The following is an 18,838-nucleotide window of genomic DNA, read 5'->3' on the forward strand; positions in this document are numbered from 1 at the left end:
AACACTTTGGGTTGCCTCGAGACATAGTAATTGATTGTGATGTACAATTCATAGACCATTTTTGGGTGGAACTATTCAAACTCTTGGGTTCGGAGTTGAAGTTTTTCACAGTCAATCATCCTCAGACTGATGGGCAAACAAAGAGGACTAATGCCTTATTGAAGGAATACATTAGGCACTATGTGACGACAACACAAAAGAACTGGGTTGATTTGCTCGACACTACCCAATTGTGCTACAATCTACAGAGGAGTTCAACAATAAGGATGAGCCTCTTTGAATTGGCTATTGGGGGTACAACCAAGGATGCCTTTGGAGGTAGCCAAACAAAAGATAGGAGGAAATAGTCCTACAACCTACAAATTGGCTTGGTCCCGGCAAGAGATGTTTGATGAAGCCCAGAATAGTCTAGAGAAAGCAGCTAAACAGATGGAAAAGTATGTAGATCGTGATCGACGACCCTTGGAATTTCAGGTTATGGATAGGGTCCTCATGAAATTGACTCCCCAGATATGGAAGAAAATTAGTAGTAAAACAAAGCAGAGGGGTTTGATTCCTAAATATGATGGACCATTTGAAGTAATAAACAGGGTGGGGCAGGTGGCCTATATGTTGAAGTTGCTTGAGAGGCTCAAGCTTCACCCAACTTTTCATGTCAACATTTTGAAGTCATACCATGAAGATCTAGACGCGGAGAGGGTGTAGACAAAATGGGCCTTTCTATTGGTCATGAAGTAATTTGATCAAGAGGTGAAGAAGATCTTGGATCATAGGACCATAGGACATAGTAGAAAGAATCAGCAAATCAATCTTTTTGTTCAGTGGAAGGTGACTTTGGAAATAAAAGCTACATGTGAAAGGGAAGTTACCTTGTGACAGTTTGAGGAGGCGGTCCAGGCGTACTGGCAAACTAAGTCAATGAGGGCATCGACTTCAGCAAGCGGGGGTGGGTTTGTTAGCCCCTTAGCCTCCTGACCCAATGATGGAAGAAATGGCCTCATGAGTAGGCCTTACACCTATGGGGATCCTAGACAGAGAGTAAGGATAGCCTGGAGGTTTGGTGGTTCAAACCCTAGGAGACAAAATGAGGAGATTGATAGGATAGGTGTTGGTTGTGCGCTCACTAGATGGGTACCATGTGCGCAAACAGGCACCATGTGCACGCCAGAAGGGCACCATGCGTTCGCCAGACGAACACCACGCGCAGGCCAAATGAGCACCAATCGTAGGTTAGACGAGCACCACACGCGGGTTAGACGAGCACCACACACGAGCCAAACGGGGACCACACACATACTAGATGAACACTGTGTGTGCACTAGATAGGCACCACACACGCACAATAGTCCCGCACACCATGTTGCACCCATGCACACACTTAGTGCATATCAGGCATATGTGGGGCTATGGAGTTGGTGCATATGAAGGGTGAGGTTTCTTATGGAATATAATTATTAATTATTTAAATATTCCACTAATGCCTCCTCTAAACTTCTTGAGAATGACCTGTAATGCTCTTTAAGGGGGGAAGGGGATAGGTGACTTAAGGGGCCACCAAAGCCAAGCCTTGGCTGCACCAAGAAAGCACCACGACATGACATTGGGCGTGCCTAGGACACACAGACGACACTCAAGCACGCACACATGGGCTCCACGACATGTGTGGTGTGCACTCCGTGGCCGCAACGACATGGGGTCGGGTGCAGCCTACCTCCTCCCTGCGCTGGCACGAAAGCGCCTAAAAACTTGTACAATGAGCCGGTTGAAGAATCCATGGGTTCAATGCCATGGCTCGATGGGGCACTAGACGTGCAACTGACTTGGACCCATGATGTCTATGCATGGCATAGGGGCATGATGCTTTGTGCACCAGAAAATGAACAACCATGGGCGCAATGCCATGACTCAATGTTGTGGAGCCTTAACCAAACAGAGGGAGATAAACACATGCCTGGGCCATGGGCACTTTGACATGACATGAGCTCAGACATCAATGTGGGGAAGGCATACTGATGCACTAGACACCTGGTCGGCTGGTTGATGCATGTTGTTGATTCAGAGGGCCTTGATTAAAGACACTTTGGTGGGCACCCATTCATAAGAGGCACCTTATGGGGAGGAGGCAACTTGTTAGGGGGACTCATCAACAGGTCGATGAGAAAGGGCTTGAGGGGACACCAACTAGCTAGTGACAACAAGTTGATTAGGACAACACTCAACAGTAAGGAACTAACAGATAGTTGTGGTGTTGGTGTCTAGTGTGAAGAGACACCTCGATTTGAAGGGGTGTCTCCAGTTGGGTGGTTATGGGCGGTTGCATAACCACTAGCAGACTCCTTGGTTTGAACTTCAAAATGTAAATTGTAGGTTGGGTCATATAAAATCCCCCTGCATCTTTAAGACAGAGTATGGGTGGTGTTCTTGGATGCTTAGGAGTTTAAGCATTGTAATCTCTGACTCGGGCAAAGTGTTGAGACACTTTGGAAAATTTTTTGTATCTTGTAGTTGATTGGAATAACACAAGTTGGGAAGTGTTCCCGTAATTGCTTTGGCTTGTTATATTGCTTTTATAAGGATTGAAGAGAAAGGTTGGCTAAGAAATGGTTCTTAGCATTGCACACTTAGTGAAAAATTTGGGCAAATTATTAGGGGTGTGACAATTACTATAAAGCACTCAACCCATTACAGACTCCTTTAAGAATACTATGTTTAAGTTCTCATCACTACCCTCACTCATTTGCTACCAATTCCTTGGTAGTGGCAACAACAAAAATGGAAGAAAAGAACATAAATTGAACCAAAACTCTAGCTCAAGTATTACCTATGAAAATGAGTGATGATAGCATCAACACTCCTAGCATAAACAAATGTATGGGGTTGCATATATGAGCGACATACACTACCGGGGACATGTCTTAAAATAATAATGTTATTATGTTTAAATTCAAGCTTCGAAGTGATTAGCTAAAATTTAATACTTTCATTTTTAGTATTTATATGGAAGAAAAATAATCAATATACCAAAAAGTAATTTTAGAAGACCTTGCCCCATAGTGACATTAACGGGTCCAAACTCTTTAACTATGGCCATTTAAATGGCCAATGGGAACCACATCAAGATTTTCCAATAAATTAGATTAATGAAATGAGCCGAAAGCAATAGCAAAACTACACCATTAGCTCCCCAAAATTCTGACAGCAATGGGCCCCAATCTCAATCCCTAGGCTATCAAACACAGCGGCTTCTCCTTCCCCCAAAAAAGTCCTTTACTACAGCAACGGCTAGTTGGCAGTTGGGCCCCTCCACTCTCATCTTTTGTCCTCGCTCTTTGCAACACCCAATCACATCCCTTTTCCTCCCCCACTTTGTGTTTTTTTCCTGCATTTTAACTTTTCCACCGCACCCATTTCTGGGTTTTATGGTGACCCTTTTCTGACTGGAATAAAGGTTTTGCCTTCCATTTCTTTGGGGTTCCTGGGAAAGCATACCCCCATTTTAGTGGGAGTGGGGTGGGGATGATGTTGAAGAAGCTGTGGTGCTGGGGATGGTTCACTGTTTCTAATCTACTGCTTGTAACTGTTGTTTACTCCAAGCAACATGGTAATGTAGCCAATGCCACCTTTTCTTTTCTTGGGTTTTTGAAGCTTTGTTTATGGAATATTCGCCTTTTCTGCCTATGGTCTTTTTGCTTGATTTTAGAAGCTGAGAATGGAGGAAAAGAAAAGAAAACTAAACTTTGAGAGGGAAAAAAAAATGTAACTTAACTCAACTTAGAACATAGTTGTATCTGGCTCAGTTAAGTGGAGGGTTTTGATTTCTCGAGTCCCAAACAATTTAAAGACTTTGACTGGGTTTGTTTTCTTTTTTCCTGCAAATTTTCTCAGCAATCAAATGGGGCTGTGTATTTCCTGGAATTGGACATTATGCTTGGTTGCTGAAATTATTGAGTTTATTGCTTACTCAATTATAAAGTTTTTGAAGAAGACAAAAATGAGAAATCTGGACATATTTTTTTGGATTTGTTATTCTGTTCTCTCTGGTTTCTTAGAATATGTATGAAAAACAATGAAATTAAAAATTTTCAAATCGCATTTTGCATTATTAGAAACTGAGAAAACAAAGACTTCCAATTAAATTAGACTGCAAATAATTGATGGGAGCCTTTCATATTTTTAAAGGCTTATCTTTTATCTCCCCTTTGGTAAGTTATCATTTTCACCTAACAAGCATAAGCGCATTCCTCAAAATCCCTGCTTTCTCCTTTTTGGCTTTGGTTTCTTCTGGCTTTCTAATTCTTGAGACTTTATTGAAGATGATGGTTTTGATTACGCATCTGTATAAGGATTAACTAGTTCATTCTTTACTTGGAATGGGATTTTCACTATTGAAAGTAACAAAGAAACGAAGAACACCATGCATTGATGGGAAGTGAGGACCCATATTGACTGTCATGAGTTCACAGCATGTTTATTTATTCTCAGTTGATTCATAGCTGGGGACTGTTGATTTTTGAGTTTACATATGTATATATATATATATATATATATATATCCTATGCCAAAATAATATGTTTTGCAGGCTTTATTCTGTTTATAAGAATTTGTTTTGTTCTAGTTGAATACTGCTCCTTTGGGATCAGTGTCTTCAAGTCTCATTTTTTTTTCCTGCTTTTAATTGCTATGCATTTCAGTCTATGGCATCTAGATTTACATAATACAGAGGCCAGATTTTGAGTAAGATATGCTTTAATAGGAAAGAGGTGACAGTGACCTTTCTTATTGTCTAGCTGGTGTCTTTGGAAAGGGTAAAGGGGCACACAGTTTAAGTGGGGATAAATGGGGGTTCCTTTTCTTGATCTTGACAAAGAGAGAAAAAGGTATCACTAAGAACATGCTTTTGGTAGCAGTAAAAATGTCAAATATTAGGGTTCAAAGAGAGCTTGTGGGCAAACTAGCTAAAGATAGAATAATAAATTGCGGTTGAACCTGATTACATTTCAGTTAAGTAACTATTTCACCAATAATGGTATGCCTTTTGACTAAATGTAGGAGGTTCTTGAGATGGCAGCTGAGCTAGGGTGCAGGGTGGGGTCTTTGCCCTCTCAGTACTTGGGCCTCCCTTTAGGAGTCCCCAATAGGGCTTCTTCTATGTGGGATGGTGTGGAAGAGAAGGTCAGGAGGAGACTGGCGCTTTGGAAAAGACAGTACATCTCTAAAGGGGGGAGGATCACTCTTATAAAGAGTACCTTGGCTAGTATGCCAATCTACCAAATGTCTATATTCCGTATGCCCAAGTCTGTTGCTAAAAGAGTGGAGAAAACTCAAAGAGATTTCCTATGGGGGGGTGGAAACTTGGAGGGAAAAGCTCACCTAGTTAAATGGGATGTGGTCTGCTCAGAAAAATTCAATGGAGGGCTAGGATTAAGGAGAATAGCCACTTTGAATAGAGCCTTGCTGGGTAAGTGGATTTGGAGGTTTGCTTGTGAAAAGGATAACCTTTGGAAACAAGTGATTTCAACGAAATATGGGCAAGAGGAATATGGTTGGAGGGCTAAGAAGGCTAGTGGGGCGGCTGGTGTAGGGGTCTGGAAGGAAATTATGAAAGAATCTGAATGGTGTTGGGAAAATTTGGCTTTTCTAGTTGGGAAGGGGTCCAAAATTAAATTTTGGAAAGACAGATGGTGTACCGAAACTCCGTTGTCCCAATGTTTCTACCACCTTTTTGTTCTTGCAGTGCATAGAGACGCCACGATTGAGGAGATGTGGGACCAACATTCGGGCCAAGGAGATTGGAATCTTGTGTTTGTGAGGGACTTCAATGACTGGGAAATGGATATGGTTGGTGATTTGCTCCATACTTTAAGGGGTCATAGGCCTTCCATGGAGGATGATTCAGTTATATGGAGAAAAGGAAGAAATGGTCGTTACAGGGTTAAAGAAGCTTACAGGCTGTTGGACAAGCCTAATTCCACTGAGTTTCCCGCAAGGGGAATATGGGTGGATAGGGTGCCAACTAAAGTCTGTTTTTTTGCTTGGGAGGCTACATGGGGGAAGGTGCTCACTCTGGATAGGCTCCAGATAAGAGGGGTGCAACTCCCAAATTGCTGTTTTTTGTGTGGTTGTGAAGAAGAGAATGTAAATCATATTCTTTTACACTGTATAGTGACTAGAGCCTTATGGGATATTATTTTTGGGTTGATAGATATTAAGTGGGTCCTCCCAGAAACTGTAAAGGAGACTTTAATCTCCTGGAGGGGCTCATTTGTTGGGAAGAAAAGGAAAAAGATTTGGAAATCCATTCCGTTGTGTATTTTTTGGACGGTTTGGAAGGAGAGGAATAGGTTAGCGTTTAGGGGGGGTGTGGTGAATATCCAGAGGTTAAAGAGTTCTTTTGTTTGTAATTTATGGAATTGGGCCAAAGTGTATTTAGGTGAGGAGTCTTTCTCCCTTATAGGTTTTTTGGAGTGGATAGCTTCCACTTGAGGGGAGGTAGTTCTTTTTGGTCCTTTTTCTATTTTTGAGGCTGTAGCCGTCTTGTATACTCCCTGTATGCTTTGTGGCGATTAACCTTTCTAATGCATTTCTTGTTTACTTATCAAAAAAAAAAAAAAAAAAAAATACATTCAGGTTATTAAGCCAATAAATTTTGAGGTTTGAAGCATGGAGAACCATTTTCCTAACCAGGTGACATTCTTAGAATGTTAGTATGATTGCCACAGTGTATGTGTATGGAGAAGCTATCAGGCAATAAAAAACCTCAATATTAGTCCATCTGGGATCATAGTTTCCCAGGGTGTGGTTACATTGGACCATCTTCCTGTTATCTTTATAAGAAAGACCAACAAAATATTTGCTAAGACCAGCAAAATATTCTGCACCAAGATTGGTTAGGAACACCTGGGCATCATTGTTTGAGAAAAGCACTTTCATCATTGAACTTTCTTCTTTAAAATCCAGAGTGGCTGAGTGCAGAATCTCTTGGATCTTTAATAAATCTCATTGGTACCTATGGGGCTTTAACTACTCTGAATTGAAATCCATCTCAATTGGACGTCAATGGAAAGGCAATATGGGGAAGTCATATCTAAACTAGCAGGGACTTTGATCAAGTGTAGGGGACTATTAAATGCCTCACCATCCTACATCTAAACTAGGCATGCCTAAGAACTAAAGCTTTGCAAAGAAGAGACAAACTCTCTCCAACGGATAGAAGGGGTTGATGTGGCCCCTGGAATCACATTGGGCAGGTCATGTCTTCTATGTCAATCAACATGAAACCAAAATAAGTGTTGAGAAAAGATCCAATCAAAAAAAATAAGTGTTGAGAAAAGAAGAGACCAATTATTAATCACTATTAAATAATGATCTTAAAGATATAAGATATTCCATAACTGGTAAAGAACAACTACTCCAAGAACTAGGGCAAGCCAAAGTTTCCTCAAAGCTAGGCATGAAGTCTGGCTTGTGGCATATTGGAATTTTCAAAGAAGATTGGTGCAAAATCGCCATTTGTGCTCTCTTATAGGCACTATAAATGGAACGTTATGCCATTTGGATTGAGGAATGCTCCATCACAATTTTAAAATAGAAGAGCTCCATCTTTTGGCAATCTATCCAGTAGAATAAACATCGCCAGCATTCAAAGAAATCACATGCAAACATGTAGTTCTTTCTTAATGTTGAGTTCCTTGCTCATGGAGGAGAAATAGTTCTAAAGAGCGCATTGCAAAGCAAAAGATTAGTAGACATATCAGAAAGAAGGTTCAGGGCAGCTGATAAAAAGATGTGATGGTCTAAAATTTCCAGGAAAAGGACAACTCATCTCCTAAAGAGAAGCTTCTAGTGACTACTGGACAGATGCACTCTTGGAAAGATCAAATGATAAGAGAAGTCTGTGGCTTCAAATCAGGTCTTCTTTCACAATGAGAAAAGCTAGCTCATGCAAAAGTGAAGTATATGTATTAATCTATGGGATAAGAAGTTCCAGTTTTACTCGAACCATATTTAATTCACTACTGAAATAAAGGATTTAAGGGAGATTTGGAATGTCAACCATTGGATACTCCTGAACCACATATTGTGTAGTGGACAGAGTGCCTGTCTCAATACTCCTGAACCTTAGGCAAAATACATTCCTTTTTATTGCCTATAATAAATAAATAAATAAATAAATAAATAAAAGGGGAAGCCAATTATCCCAACTGATTACTTATCAAGGGCTACCCCTGAAGTAATAATGATTGGTGAGAAAATGGGCCCAGCAAATCCTTCTTGGAGGAATATAGACAGAACTTCTAGATGAATTCCATAAAAGCAGGTTAACTGAATTTCACCGAAGGAACTGCAGGATCCCAAGCAGACTCTTCAAACATTGCGAATGGGTTTCATTCCCTCCATGTCTTCAAAAAGATGGGCTAACTTAACCACAGCCTTGGAAATCATGATCTGTTTTTCCTAGTCAAATTTACAGATCTTGAGTTCCTTTATCTGTTCCACGCATAGCCCTGTTGCCATACTGATATTCCCAAACTTTCACTTGGTTAGGAAACAACTTACCCACACTTCAGAAAACTTGTTGACCTGATAATGCTAAAACATGCATTAATCATCTTGTACTAATTTTTAAACCATAAGCATTCATTGGACCAGGATAGTGTCTTCCATTAATCCTTGAACTACGTGCATTCATCATACCAAGATGCTCTCTTAGGGAATCCTCAACTATATCGATATGATGTGCAACCAAATGATTCCTTTGATAAATGCAGATGCATTTTGAAGTCGTGAGGGCCAATGGGCCCTAAGTGGAATCATTTAGTTTGACAGTTATCTTTTATTTTACTAGTTTTTTAATTTAGTTTGAAATCATTTTTCATGAAGTCTATAAGTGGCCTTTAGTTTGAAATCATTGCCTTTTGTGTAAAGGAGAGAGGCATAATTAGTTGGAGACTCAAACTACAAGACTTCAGATGGCTTCTAATCTATCTTCAAATCTCTTCTCCTTTGAATCATAATTTTGTTTCTTGTTGAGTAAAGTCAGAGAACTGGTGAAGGAAGAATGAGTATTTTTTTTTTCTTATTTTCATGTCTGCCTTCCACTCATGAATGCGTACTTTTTGCTTCATGGTCCTAGGACCAAGTTTTGGTATGTTTTTGGTGTGGAGAGTCTTCTTTGTAAGATTTTTTCTTTTCCCCGATAATTGTTCAACTTAGCAACAAAATAAGCATGCTTGGGCAGTGGAAGTATGGGAAAGCATTCAAGGTTAGGGACATTGGAACCTAAGTTTTCCAAGGAGGTCCCATGATAGAGAGGGAGTTCATGAACTCTCAGTTGCAGTGTATTTACTCTGCTGTTGTTCATAAGGGTGGTTATGATGGATCATTGTGAAAGGTTTCCAAGAATGGTTGTTTATTCATGACGTCATCCTGGAAGCCTTTTGTCTGTTTCTAGATAAGGAGGTGTGGGATATAACTCTCCATCTAAGGTTGATTTCTTGTTTTGGAGACAACATTGGAGAGATGCTTATGACCAATCAGTTTATAAAAAAGGGTTTTGGACTATTTTCAACTAGTGCTGTCTGTGCAACTAGACGAAGGAGTCAGGCTAATCATACTCTCTCATCTATTATTTGCAGGCAGGGGGTGTGGGGTGTGGGATATAGGGCTCTATCTAAGGTTGATTTCTTGTTTTGGAGACAACATTGCAGAGATACTTATGACCAATAAGTTTATAAAAAATGGTTTTGGACTATTTTCGACTAGTGTTGCCCTAGTACCTTGATTGAATAGTGACTATCCTAGTACTACCTTGACCAAGTAGTATCTAGGTGATGCATGTTGAAGACATTGTTTGATAATTGCAGCTATTGTAGGATGTTAACTGCTGATAAAAAACTTAGCAACCTCATGTGGCCTCCAAATGTAAGCCCTTTCTAAATCCCCTGAACCCATATAAGTTCTTCGAAAGATCCAAAACCCATCAAAGTCTTGGAATCATCACCATGTTCAAAAATTCAGTCTCTAGTTTTTATGTACACAATCTCTACTACATTATTCTGTAAGTCTCTAGGCTTCCATCTAGAACATTTACCATTCTATTATTGAGACCCAGGTCTGAAGGACTCAAAAAAAAAAAAAAAAGGCTGCTAGGGTTTATATTTGGGCTATACAAGGATAGTTATCCAACTTCTACGTCTCAGTCTTATACAAGTCATCCAACCCTCTGTCTCTAATGGGATTGAGCATAATGTGCCTTCTAGTTCTTTTAAATGCAAAATGAAAAAAATTGCAGATGCATTAATCATGGTCATTAAAGCAATCCTGCATAGTGATCATGTCATTGCCATGTAGAACCTAAGTAGTAACTGCTAATGGATAAGCATAATCCTGCAGAATGATCATGTCATTTCCATGTAGAACCTAAGTAGTAACTGCTAATGGATCAGCAAAATCATTTCAACGATTTAGAAGAAAGTGCACTTGTTGTACATTTTCTAGAATCTAGTTTCACCCCTTTTTTTACAGTATCTAATACACAAACACCATTCAAACCCAAATACAAGAGGAACACACTCTCATTTTCATCTACATTGAAGTCCTTTTATGAATAGTTGGATGAAAGTTGGTCCCTCTTTATGAGTTGTGCTGGTTTTCGAAGCATTAGACAAAAGTAAAACTCAATTCAACTGAGAAAATGGTTTTATTTGGCTCAGTTGAGTGGAGTGTGAAAAAGCCTTGAAGTTTGATAGGGTAACAACTAGAGAGGGGTGAATGGGTGTATTAAAAAAATTCAAAAATTATAATTAACTTTTCCCTACGAGGAGTTAAGGATTATTAATTCTTTCAATGAAAGTCAGTGCAAAAAAGATAATCAAATATAAGTAATGAGGCACAAGAATTTTTACATGGAAAACCCCCACATAAACTATGGAGATAAAAAATCACGAAGTCTAAGACCGTTAATTTAAATCCATTATATGAGATCAAGTTACACAAATTTACTTGGATGCTTTACCCTAAAGACTTACTCTCTAGTACCTATAACTTGATCCACATCTGCGAGATAGCAACCTTCGATTGCTCCAATGAATACACTTCAGCCTTGCTGAAGGGATAAAGGTTTTCAACCAAAGATTCAAAGCTTGAATCCTTTGAATGAGAGATCATGAATGTTATGGCTCATTAGGCTTACTCAATGAAACCCTCTCAATAAGTTTTAGATCTCTTACCCTTAAGGGGTTATGGAGAGGTATATATAGGCAACTAACCCGAAGAGTTTTGATTTTAGAAGAATTTTAATCAAATTTGTGTGAAAAATCTCGACATAATCAACATGACGGCTTAAGCTAACTAAACCCACCACTTGAGCGCCTTAGGCGCTTGAGTAGTGTGGAGCGCTTGAGCAGTCTTTAGCGCTTGGCGCTTGAGTGGTCCTACCCTTTTTCAAAACTTTAATCTAAGGTATTTTAAGTTAAAAAACAAACTAATTCTTTTTATACTTCATAGGAGCCTAACTTGCTACAAGTCAAACCTTTTTAGACGTACCTGTGACTTCCCTGTTGGACAAACAACTCCTTTTGATCTTCAATGGAGAGCAAGTCACTATCTAAAAGGACTTCTATGGTCAAGCATTAAAAGGAACAAAATTGTCAACATACAGACAATACTCAATGCCCTAACAAAGGGTTTTTAATTCTTTGGATCTCAAAGAAAACAACAGTTTTGACTAAGTTTCCCTTAACTTTCCTTGACATTTTTCTCAGCAATTGAATATCTCTGCATTTCTAGCATTGGACATTTTGCTTGGTTCTGCTTATTAAATATATTGCAATAATTCTGTTGTTGATTGGATGAATATTTAATGAAAAAATAATTTGATATTGCTTTTGTTATTTTGTACTCTGGTTTCATTATTACAAACCAGAAATAAAATGTATAAAAAGCAACAAAATTAAAAAAATTTAAAAATTTTCATTATTAGGAGCCTAAAAAGAAAGAAAGAAAGAAAAAAAAAAAAAGACTGCCATTCAATTTTGACTTGACAGCAAATATTTGGGCATACTTAACAAGACCTTTTATTGGAAAGGCTTAGCATTTATCTCCTTTAAGGAGAATTTATCATTTTTACCTAACTATCAGAAGTCCATTTTTCAAATTTGTTGCTATCTCCTTGTCTTTGGTTTCTACTTGCTCTGTAAATGTTGAGACTGTATAGAAGATGATACTTTTGGTTGCTTATCTGTTTAATGATTACTGTTTTATTCCTTACTTGAAAGTGGAGATTCATCATTTCAAGTAAACAATGAGTCATACAGTATATGCATGGAAGGATGGTGATGACCCATATTGACTATCATGAGCTTGGTGCATTACTTAGTTGTGGAAATCGAGTTGATTTCTTCCTTAAGAGATTAGCATCTTCAGGTTTTGTCTTTTTTATGATCTTCCTACTTTTAGTTGCTCCACTTTTATTCTATGGTATCAAGATCTTCATAAGAGAGATTAGATTTTTGGGTAGCAGGGAGATCTTTAAGTAACCCAGAAAATCTTGTAGAAGATATGTTCTGATGGGGAAATCTCTCTTGGTAGATGTGGACAATGACCTTATTGTCTAGCTATATATTTTCCAAGTGCTATGGGTGAGACAAGTAAGGTTTACCTTTCTTGATTTTGCTTCACAGAGAAAGGTGTCATCGAGCAGCAGGAAAAAAGACATTCATTAGGTTCCAAAGAATGCCTTTGGGCTAACTAGCAAAGAATACAATAACAAATGGTGCTTGACCGGCCATATTGCCTATCAAAAATAAATCAATAAATGGTGGCCAACCCATATTATGTTAGATGTTTATGGTTATCCCATCAATAATAATAATAGACCTTGTGATTAGATTACTCTTGTCATAATTTCAAAGCATTAGACCAATAAACCCTTTGACTGCCATAGTGCATTCATGGAATAGATATCTAAAATGAAGGATTTGAGATTAGTATATTCTTTTTTGGAAAAATGGATACTGGTTTCCCAGGGTGCAATTGCATTGGGGCCATCCAGGTATCTTTATAAGGGGCACCAACAAAATATCCCGTTCAAAAATTGATTAGGAACACCAGAGCATCATTTGTGTGAGAAGGAATTCAGTTGATGAGCCCTTGTATTGGCACTAAGCCTCTCAGACCATCAATAAATCTCTTTGGTACCTATGGGCCTTTGACCAATGTGGCAGAAAAATAAGATACTGTGACATGTGACTGGAAGTAGTTATCAGTAGTTACCAGTAGCAGTCACCTGGGAGATTAAAAATAGAAGGCCTCTGTTCTGTGAACCTCTCTCAAAGAAAATCTCTGTCCCGAGAGTGGAAATAGCTTAACTAAGTTTTAGCATAGCAAGTAGCTGTAATAGTAGCTTGTAGTTGTAGTCTTGTGATCAATCTGTCACTAATCACTGCTCTGAATTTCCTTAAAGAGCAAATGAATGCAGGTAAACGCTTGTTGTGTAAGCTGTTAGGAAAAGTGGTTGTCCAACGTGGTATTAGAGCCTCATTTGGTGGGAGGTCATGAGTTCGAACCTTACTGCATGTTTATTTCCTCAATTTAGTGAGACCAAGTGCAAGCCCAAAGAAGGTTGTCATGATTAGTTTGCCTATGGGCCTATTTGTGGTCCCGCATATAAGGAAGGGTGTTGGGGAATATAATATACATTGTGAATCCAAATCCTAACAGCTTAAACTTTCAAGAAAATTGTTTGTCCAAGTCTTCGTATTGTTTTTTAGAATTCTTACACTGCTAAGTGAATTTAAAGTCCTAGACCACTGAGGCAGTTTGTTTCAAACTTGACAGTTGCTTAGCATTTGTTTGCAGATCATCATTTAAAAGTGCATGGCTCTGTCACAAGCTGGTGCCCCAATGTGAAATTGGTTATTCCAAGTAAATATTTGCTTCTTACACTTGCAAGCAAAAATTGTCTAGCAACGCAAAAATTGTCTAGCAACTGTGAACTGCCTCACTTTTTGAAACATGGCATGAATGAATGCCAACTTATCATTCATCAAAAGCTAAATATAAGTAACTAGAATCATGATTACTCCTCACATCTCTTTTAAGATATCAAACATTTGACCAAATCAATGGTATGATACAGAGTTAGAGGGAAAGAAGTAGATTGGCAGTTTTTTTGGGTGGGGAAACCCTTAAAGTTTATTGATTGTAGTCATGTGTGGCTTAATATCTGCAAAAATTTAAGACTCCTATCATTCCTCAGGTCTCCAAAAAGAGTCCTGCACATGCAAAGAAGTACGGAGATCTTGCTTGCTTTGAGAAATAAAATATTCTCATCACAACCACTACATAAAGCACAATAGAAGAATTTAATTTCCCCAACCTGTGCAAACACCTTTTTTTTAGCAGGGTGCCAGGAGACTAGATGGTGATGGCATAGTAACTATGTTATTGATTGTTTCCTTACAAAAGGAAAATTGCATTAATAACCTATTCATTTTATTTCTCATATAATTAGTGTTACTCTGATGTCTCATTTATTTGTGGAAATACTTTAAACCCTACTTGAATCATTCTCATTTTTAAGGCAGCAAACAACATGCATTTTATATAAAAACTATAGGACTAGAATGAAACAAGTTTCTTCTTTGCTTCAGTGATTTACTAAGTAACAATGCACCTTTCTAGAGGCACCAACTTCTATGCCTGTTTTATATAGGCATGGAAGTTTTCTGAAGACTGTGGCATCAATTCTGTGAGTTCGATAATAATAGAGACATTTTAACAGCATGACAGAAACATAATGAGTACAAAATATTATTTGTAGAAGTGACTAAAACTGAACAAGGATTGAACTTGTAGATGAAGATTCTAAATTTATTGTCTTGAAACACTGTCCTTGGGGCAGCCTTTGTCTCTTATATGTTAAGTTCAAGTAAGAGGAGGTTGAATGGCCCAAGAAAATTCTTGTGAGAGTCTAGTGGGCTTTGGTCCACTTAATACCAACAAATCAGTCTCCTTGAGCTGCGGAAGTGTGGTCCAACTGAGATACAAAGATGCAGAGTTTCAATAAGGCCTGTTTGTAAAAAGAACAACAAAATTATGCACTATGGGTATCTTTCCTAACTATTATTCACTAGGCCGCATTGCCATTTTTTATTTTTTATTTTTTAAATTAAAGCTGTCTCTTTATCCTGCGGCTTTCTTGTATATGAAAGCTGGAAGATGAAGGTGCACAGATTCATTTTATCAAAATATATATTTTTCATTTCAATGGAAAGCAGCATCTTCATCCTATAGCTTCATTTCAATGGAAAGCCACACAGTGAGGTTGTAGATCCCATTTTGAACAATATTTTGGAAAGATGTCTATATCATTTTTTTCCTCTGGCAAAGAGCCCATTTTAACTTTGAACTCCAAAGAAGCAAATCTTTTTTGTGGTTAACTTAGCATGTTTAAGGATTCTAATATCCTGAACTCCAATTTTTTTAATGCTTTCATATTTGTATTTAACAAATTGGGATTTGGGAATACAAGAATTACTGTAGTAGTTTGGAAGTCAGGGGCAACAGGTAGAGAAGGCAAGAATTCTGCTTCCAACCGGAAAAAATTCAGAGGGAAAGCCTTGTATGCTTTAAAAAACAGCAGCATCGACTCCAATTTGAAATTGTTCCAGTTATTGCATATCCTTTCCTTGCTTTAACAAATGTTAAACATATGCCTATGTATGCCCATGTACTGAATTTCTAATGTGAGGTGGTTATGTGCTATTCTTTATGCAGGAAACCCAGCAAATGATCTGGTTGACATCATCAACAAGAATCGAACAGCCCAAAAGCTTCCAAAATTAAATGACAACCCTGGTCTTGGATGCATGGCATTGCAATATGTAGAGGAATGCAAGGGAAACTGCTCTAAAAACAACACTATAAACTGTCGGCCATCAGAAGATGACTTCACTGAAATTTTTGCTCCCAATTGTGGTGTAGAACTACCTACTTTTGGCACCATATCTGGTCACATTGTGGGATGTCAATCCAAATATATTGAGTCATCAGAAGCCTTTTCTCAGGTTCTCATCCGAGACAAGAAAGCACTCTCTCTTCTGAGAAATAAAACACATACTGAAGTGGGAGTAGGCATGATTGGGAACCATAAAGGGCCTTTCCTTTGGTGCGTTCTATTCAGTAGTGGCCAGACCAATACTACATTTGTTCTTGAAGATCGTGGTGAAGGGATAAAACAAAAGAAAGGGTGCTTCAGCGGAAGCAGTACTCCATGCAGTGGGGGACAGAAGAACAGTATATTTGGCAATAATTTAACCATGGGTTTTATATATGCTTTCTTGTTAGTACTCCATGCAGTGGGGGACGGAAGAACAGTATATTTGGCAATAATTTAACCATGGGTTTTATATATACTTTCTTGTTACAGTATTTGTACTCCAACTTATTCCTGACTATTTGAGAATTTTTGTGAAGCAGTTCTCCCTCATTTTGTGACGTTTTTTATTCAGAAAAAGACAATTAAAAGAGCCTCCAAGCTGCAATTTTCAGTCCAGTGTTATCCAATATGTTATTTATGGTTATCTTTCAATATATAAGAAATCGAATTGTTTCATGATGGATTGTGCTCAACTAGGCTTGTATCTGATTTGTTGGTCTTTGCAGCTGATTTGATTAGCAGATGCTTGTCCAAGACCTAAAGTAATATACAAGTTGGAATATGCAGATCCTCGAGTGAGCTGCTCAGTTGCTGCACTAGTTTCAATCTACTATACAAGTGGGTTAGGGATTACCCAGGCAATGATTCACTGCTTCTAGGCGATACTGCATCTGTTGTTAGTTTAGCTGCTGCATGCATGCCTTCTTCTGTAATAACTTTCGATCAGCTAGAGTTGATGTTGGGGTGCTGCCCATGTGATGCTTTGTTGCAAGGCTGACTTGCAGCTTCATCAGCTATCTTGCTGGGTTGTCTTGATGCAGCAGAATGCTGTGTAGCTCCTTTTTTTAGGTGACTAGATATCAGAGCTTCCCAATATGAAGGCTAAACCAAAGTGTTAATCAATTTGATATACATTGTTGGCTATTATTTAAAAGGCAGCTTCTTTTTTTGGGTGGCTAGGTATCAGAGCTTCCTAATATGAAGGCTAAACCAAAGTGCTAATCAATTTGATATACATTGTTGGCCATCATTTAAAAGGTTAATTCTTTAGGGGCAATATGGTTTAACATGGTATCCCAGCCTCGGTACAAGGAGATCTTGGATTCTCCATTATTCTCTCTCTCTCTCCCTCTTTATGTCCAAATGTGAGGATGGAATGAATGGGAAAAGCTTTGTTTGTTGTATGTTACCTTAGTTTTGTGTTGATTTCCTATTTTAGGCTTGCCTTCCTTGCATGGTTGGTAGAAGTCGGCTCAATCTCTCTCTCTCTCTCTCTCTCTCTCTCTCCAAATGTGAGGATGGGATGGATAGGAAAAGCTTTGCTTGTTGCATGTTACCTTAGTTTTGTGTTGATTTCCTATTTTAGGCTTGCCTTCCTTGCATGGTTGGTAGAAGTCGGCTCAATTTCTCTCTCTCTCTCTCTCTCTCTCTCTCTCTCTCTCTTTATGTCCAAATGTGAGGATGGGATGGATAGGAAAAGCTTTGTTTGTTGCATGTTTGTTACCTTAGTTTTGTGTTGATTTCCCTTTTAGGCTTGCCTTCCTTGCATGGTTGGTAGAAGTCGGCTCAATTCAACCTTATCCTGGTGAGTCATAAATACACTAGAACAAGTTTTTGGAATTGCTTTTGGATCACTACAAATGGCACGAGTAATCACATTTCTAATTTATTAAATAACTATTTTGATTAGCTTTTTCATAAATGTTATCTACCATTTCGATAGGAAATCGCAATTTTAATCCATTTTTCCTACCAACATACTAATTTTTATAAAAAATAAAAATAAAAACCAAGGAACCTAAGGGTCTGTTTGAAAAGTGTTTCCAAAAATCATTTTTTTGTTCTTGAGAAAACACTCAAAGTTGTTTTTCATGTTCTCAAATTGATGTTTTTGGAGAACAGTTTAAAATTGTAAAAAGTATTTTAAAAACGGATATAAATATTTTTATCTAAAAACTATTTATATTTACAATATCAAATTAATAAAAGAAAACACAATTTTTTTTACTTAGTTTATTAAATTGCTTTTTATTAACTCAACTAAACATGTTTTTTGCTTTTAAAAACAAAAAACTATTTTTTAAAATTCAGTCCCAAAGGTAATTTTGTTTCCAAAAACATAAAAAATTATTCTTTGAAATTATTATCAAAAATTGTTTCTCATAGCTATTTTCAAAAATACTTTTCATACAAGCTTTAGGCCTTTTAATAGTTTTATAATTTTTTTTAGAATAAAAACAGTTTTCTAATTAAAAAAACTAGATTAATATTTTTTTTTTTACTAAAATAGTTTTTTGAGGATTTATTCCAAAAAGAGACATTTTTTTATATTTTTTATAAACTTTTGCATTATACATAAATGCACAATATTTTTAGGAATGAAAATAATCATATAATTGTTTTTATGAATTGTTTTCTCGTTCTTCTTTGACATGAGTTAAATATGGATATGTAGAGGAAGAAAGAAAAACGATGAAGAGGAGGGAAGCATCCCAATTTATCATAAGACTACGTTCGATTGTCAAAAAAAATTGAGGAAAAATGCAAAAGAAAAAAAATAGATTGAAAAAAAAGATGAAGGGAAATAAAAATGAATTTAATCCTGATAAATTATTTTAAAAAATGGATATAATTTTTAAAATTTTAAAATTATGAAATCATTTCAAAAATAGATGTAAA

The 18,838-nt window shown here is 37.6% G+C and overlaps 1 protein-coding gene across 1 annotated transcript; it reads left to right on the plus strand.

Moving 5' to 3' along the window:
• Window positions 1–3,308: 3,308 nt before the first annotated feature.
• Window positions 3,309–16,555, plus strand: LOC100263389 (uncharacterized). Its single transcript, XM_010663126.3, has 2 exons — window positions 3,309–3,601; window positions 15,778–16,555. Exons 1-2 carry the CDS (start codon window positions 3,517–3,519, stop codon window positions 16,395–16,397), a joined length of 705 nt encoding a protein of 234 aa, XP_010661428.1. The 5' UTR covers window positions 3,309–3,516; the 3' UTR covers window positions 16,398–16,555.
• The last annotated feature ends 2,283 nt before the right edge of the window (window positions 16,556–18,838 follow it).

This window comes from Vitis vinifera, chromosome 15, assembly GCF_030704535.1.
Source record: "Vitis vinifera cultivar Pinot Noir 40024 chromosome 15, ASM3070453v1".
Classification (NCBI taxonomy): domain Eukaryota; kingdom Viridiplantae; phylum Streptophyta; class Magnoliopsida; order Vitales; family Vitaceae; genus Vitis; species Vitis vinifera.

Excerpts from the sequence above, each read along its gene's own strand:
- LOC100263389 (XM_010663126.3), top strand. The coding sequence starts at position 3,517 with ATGATGTTGAAGAAGCTGTGGTGCTGGGGATGGTTCACTGTTTCTAAT. Across the intron at positions 3,602-15,777 it reads TGTTTACTCCAAGCAACATG|GAAACCCAGCAAATGATCTG; the intron begins GTAATGTAGCCA and ends TTCTTTATGCAG.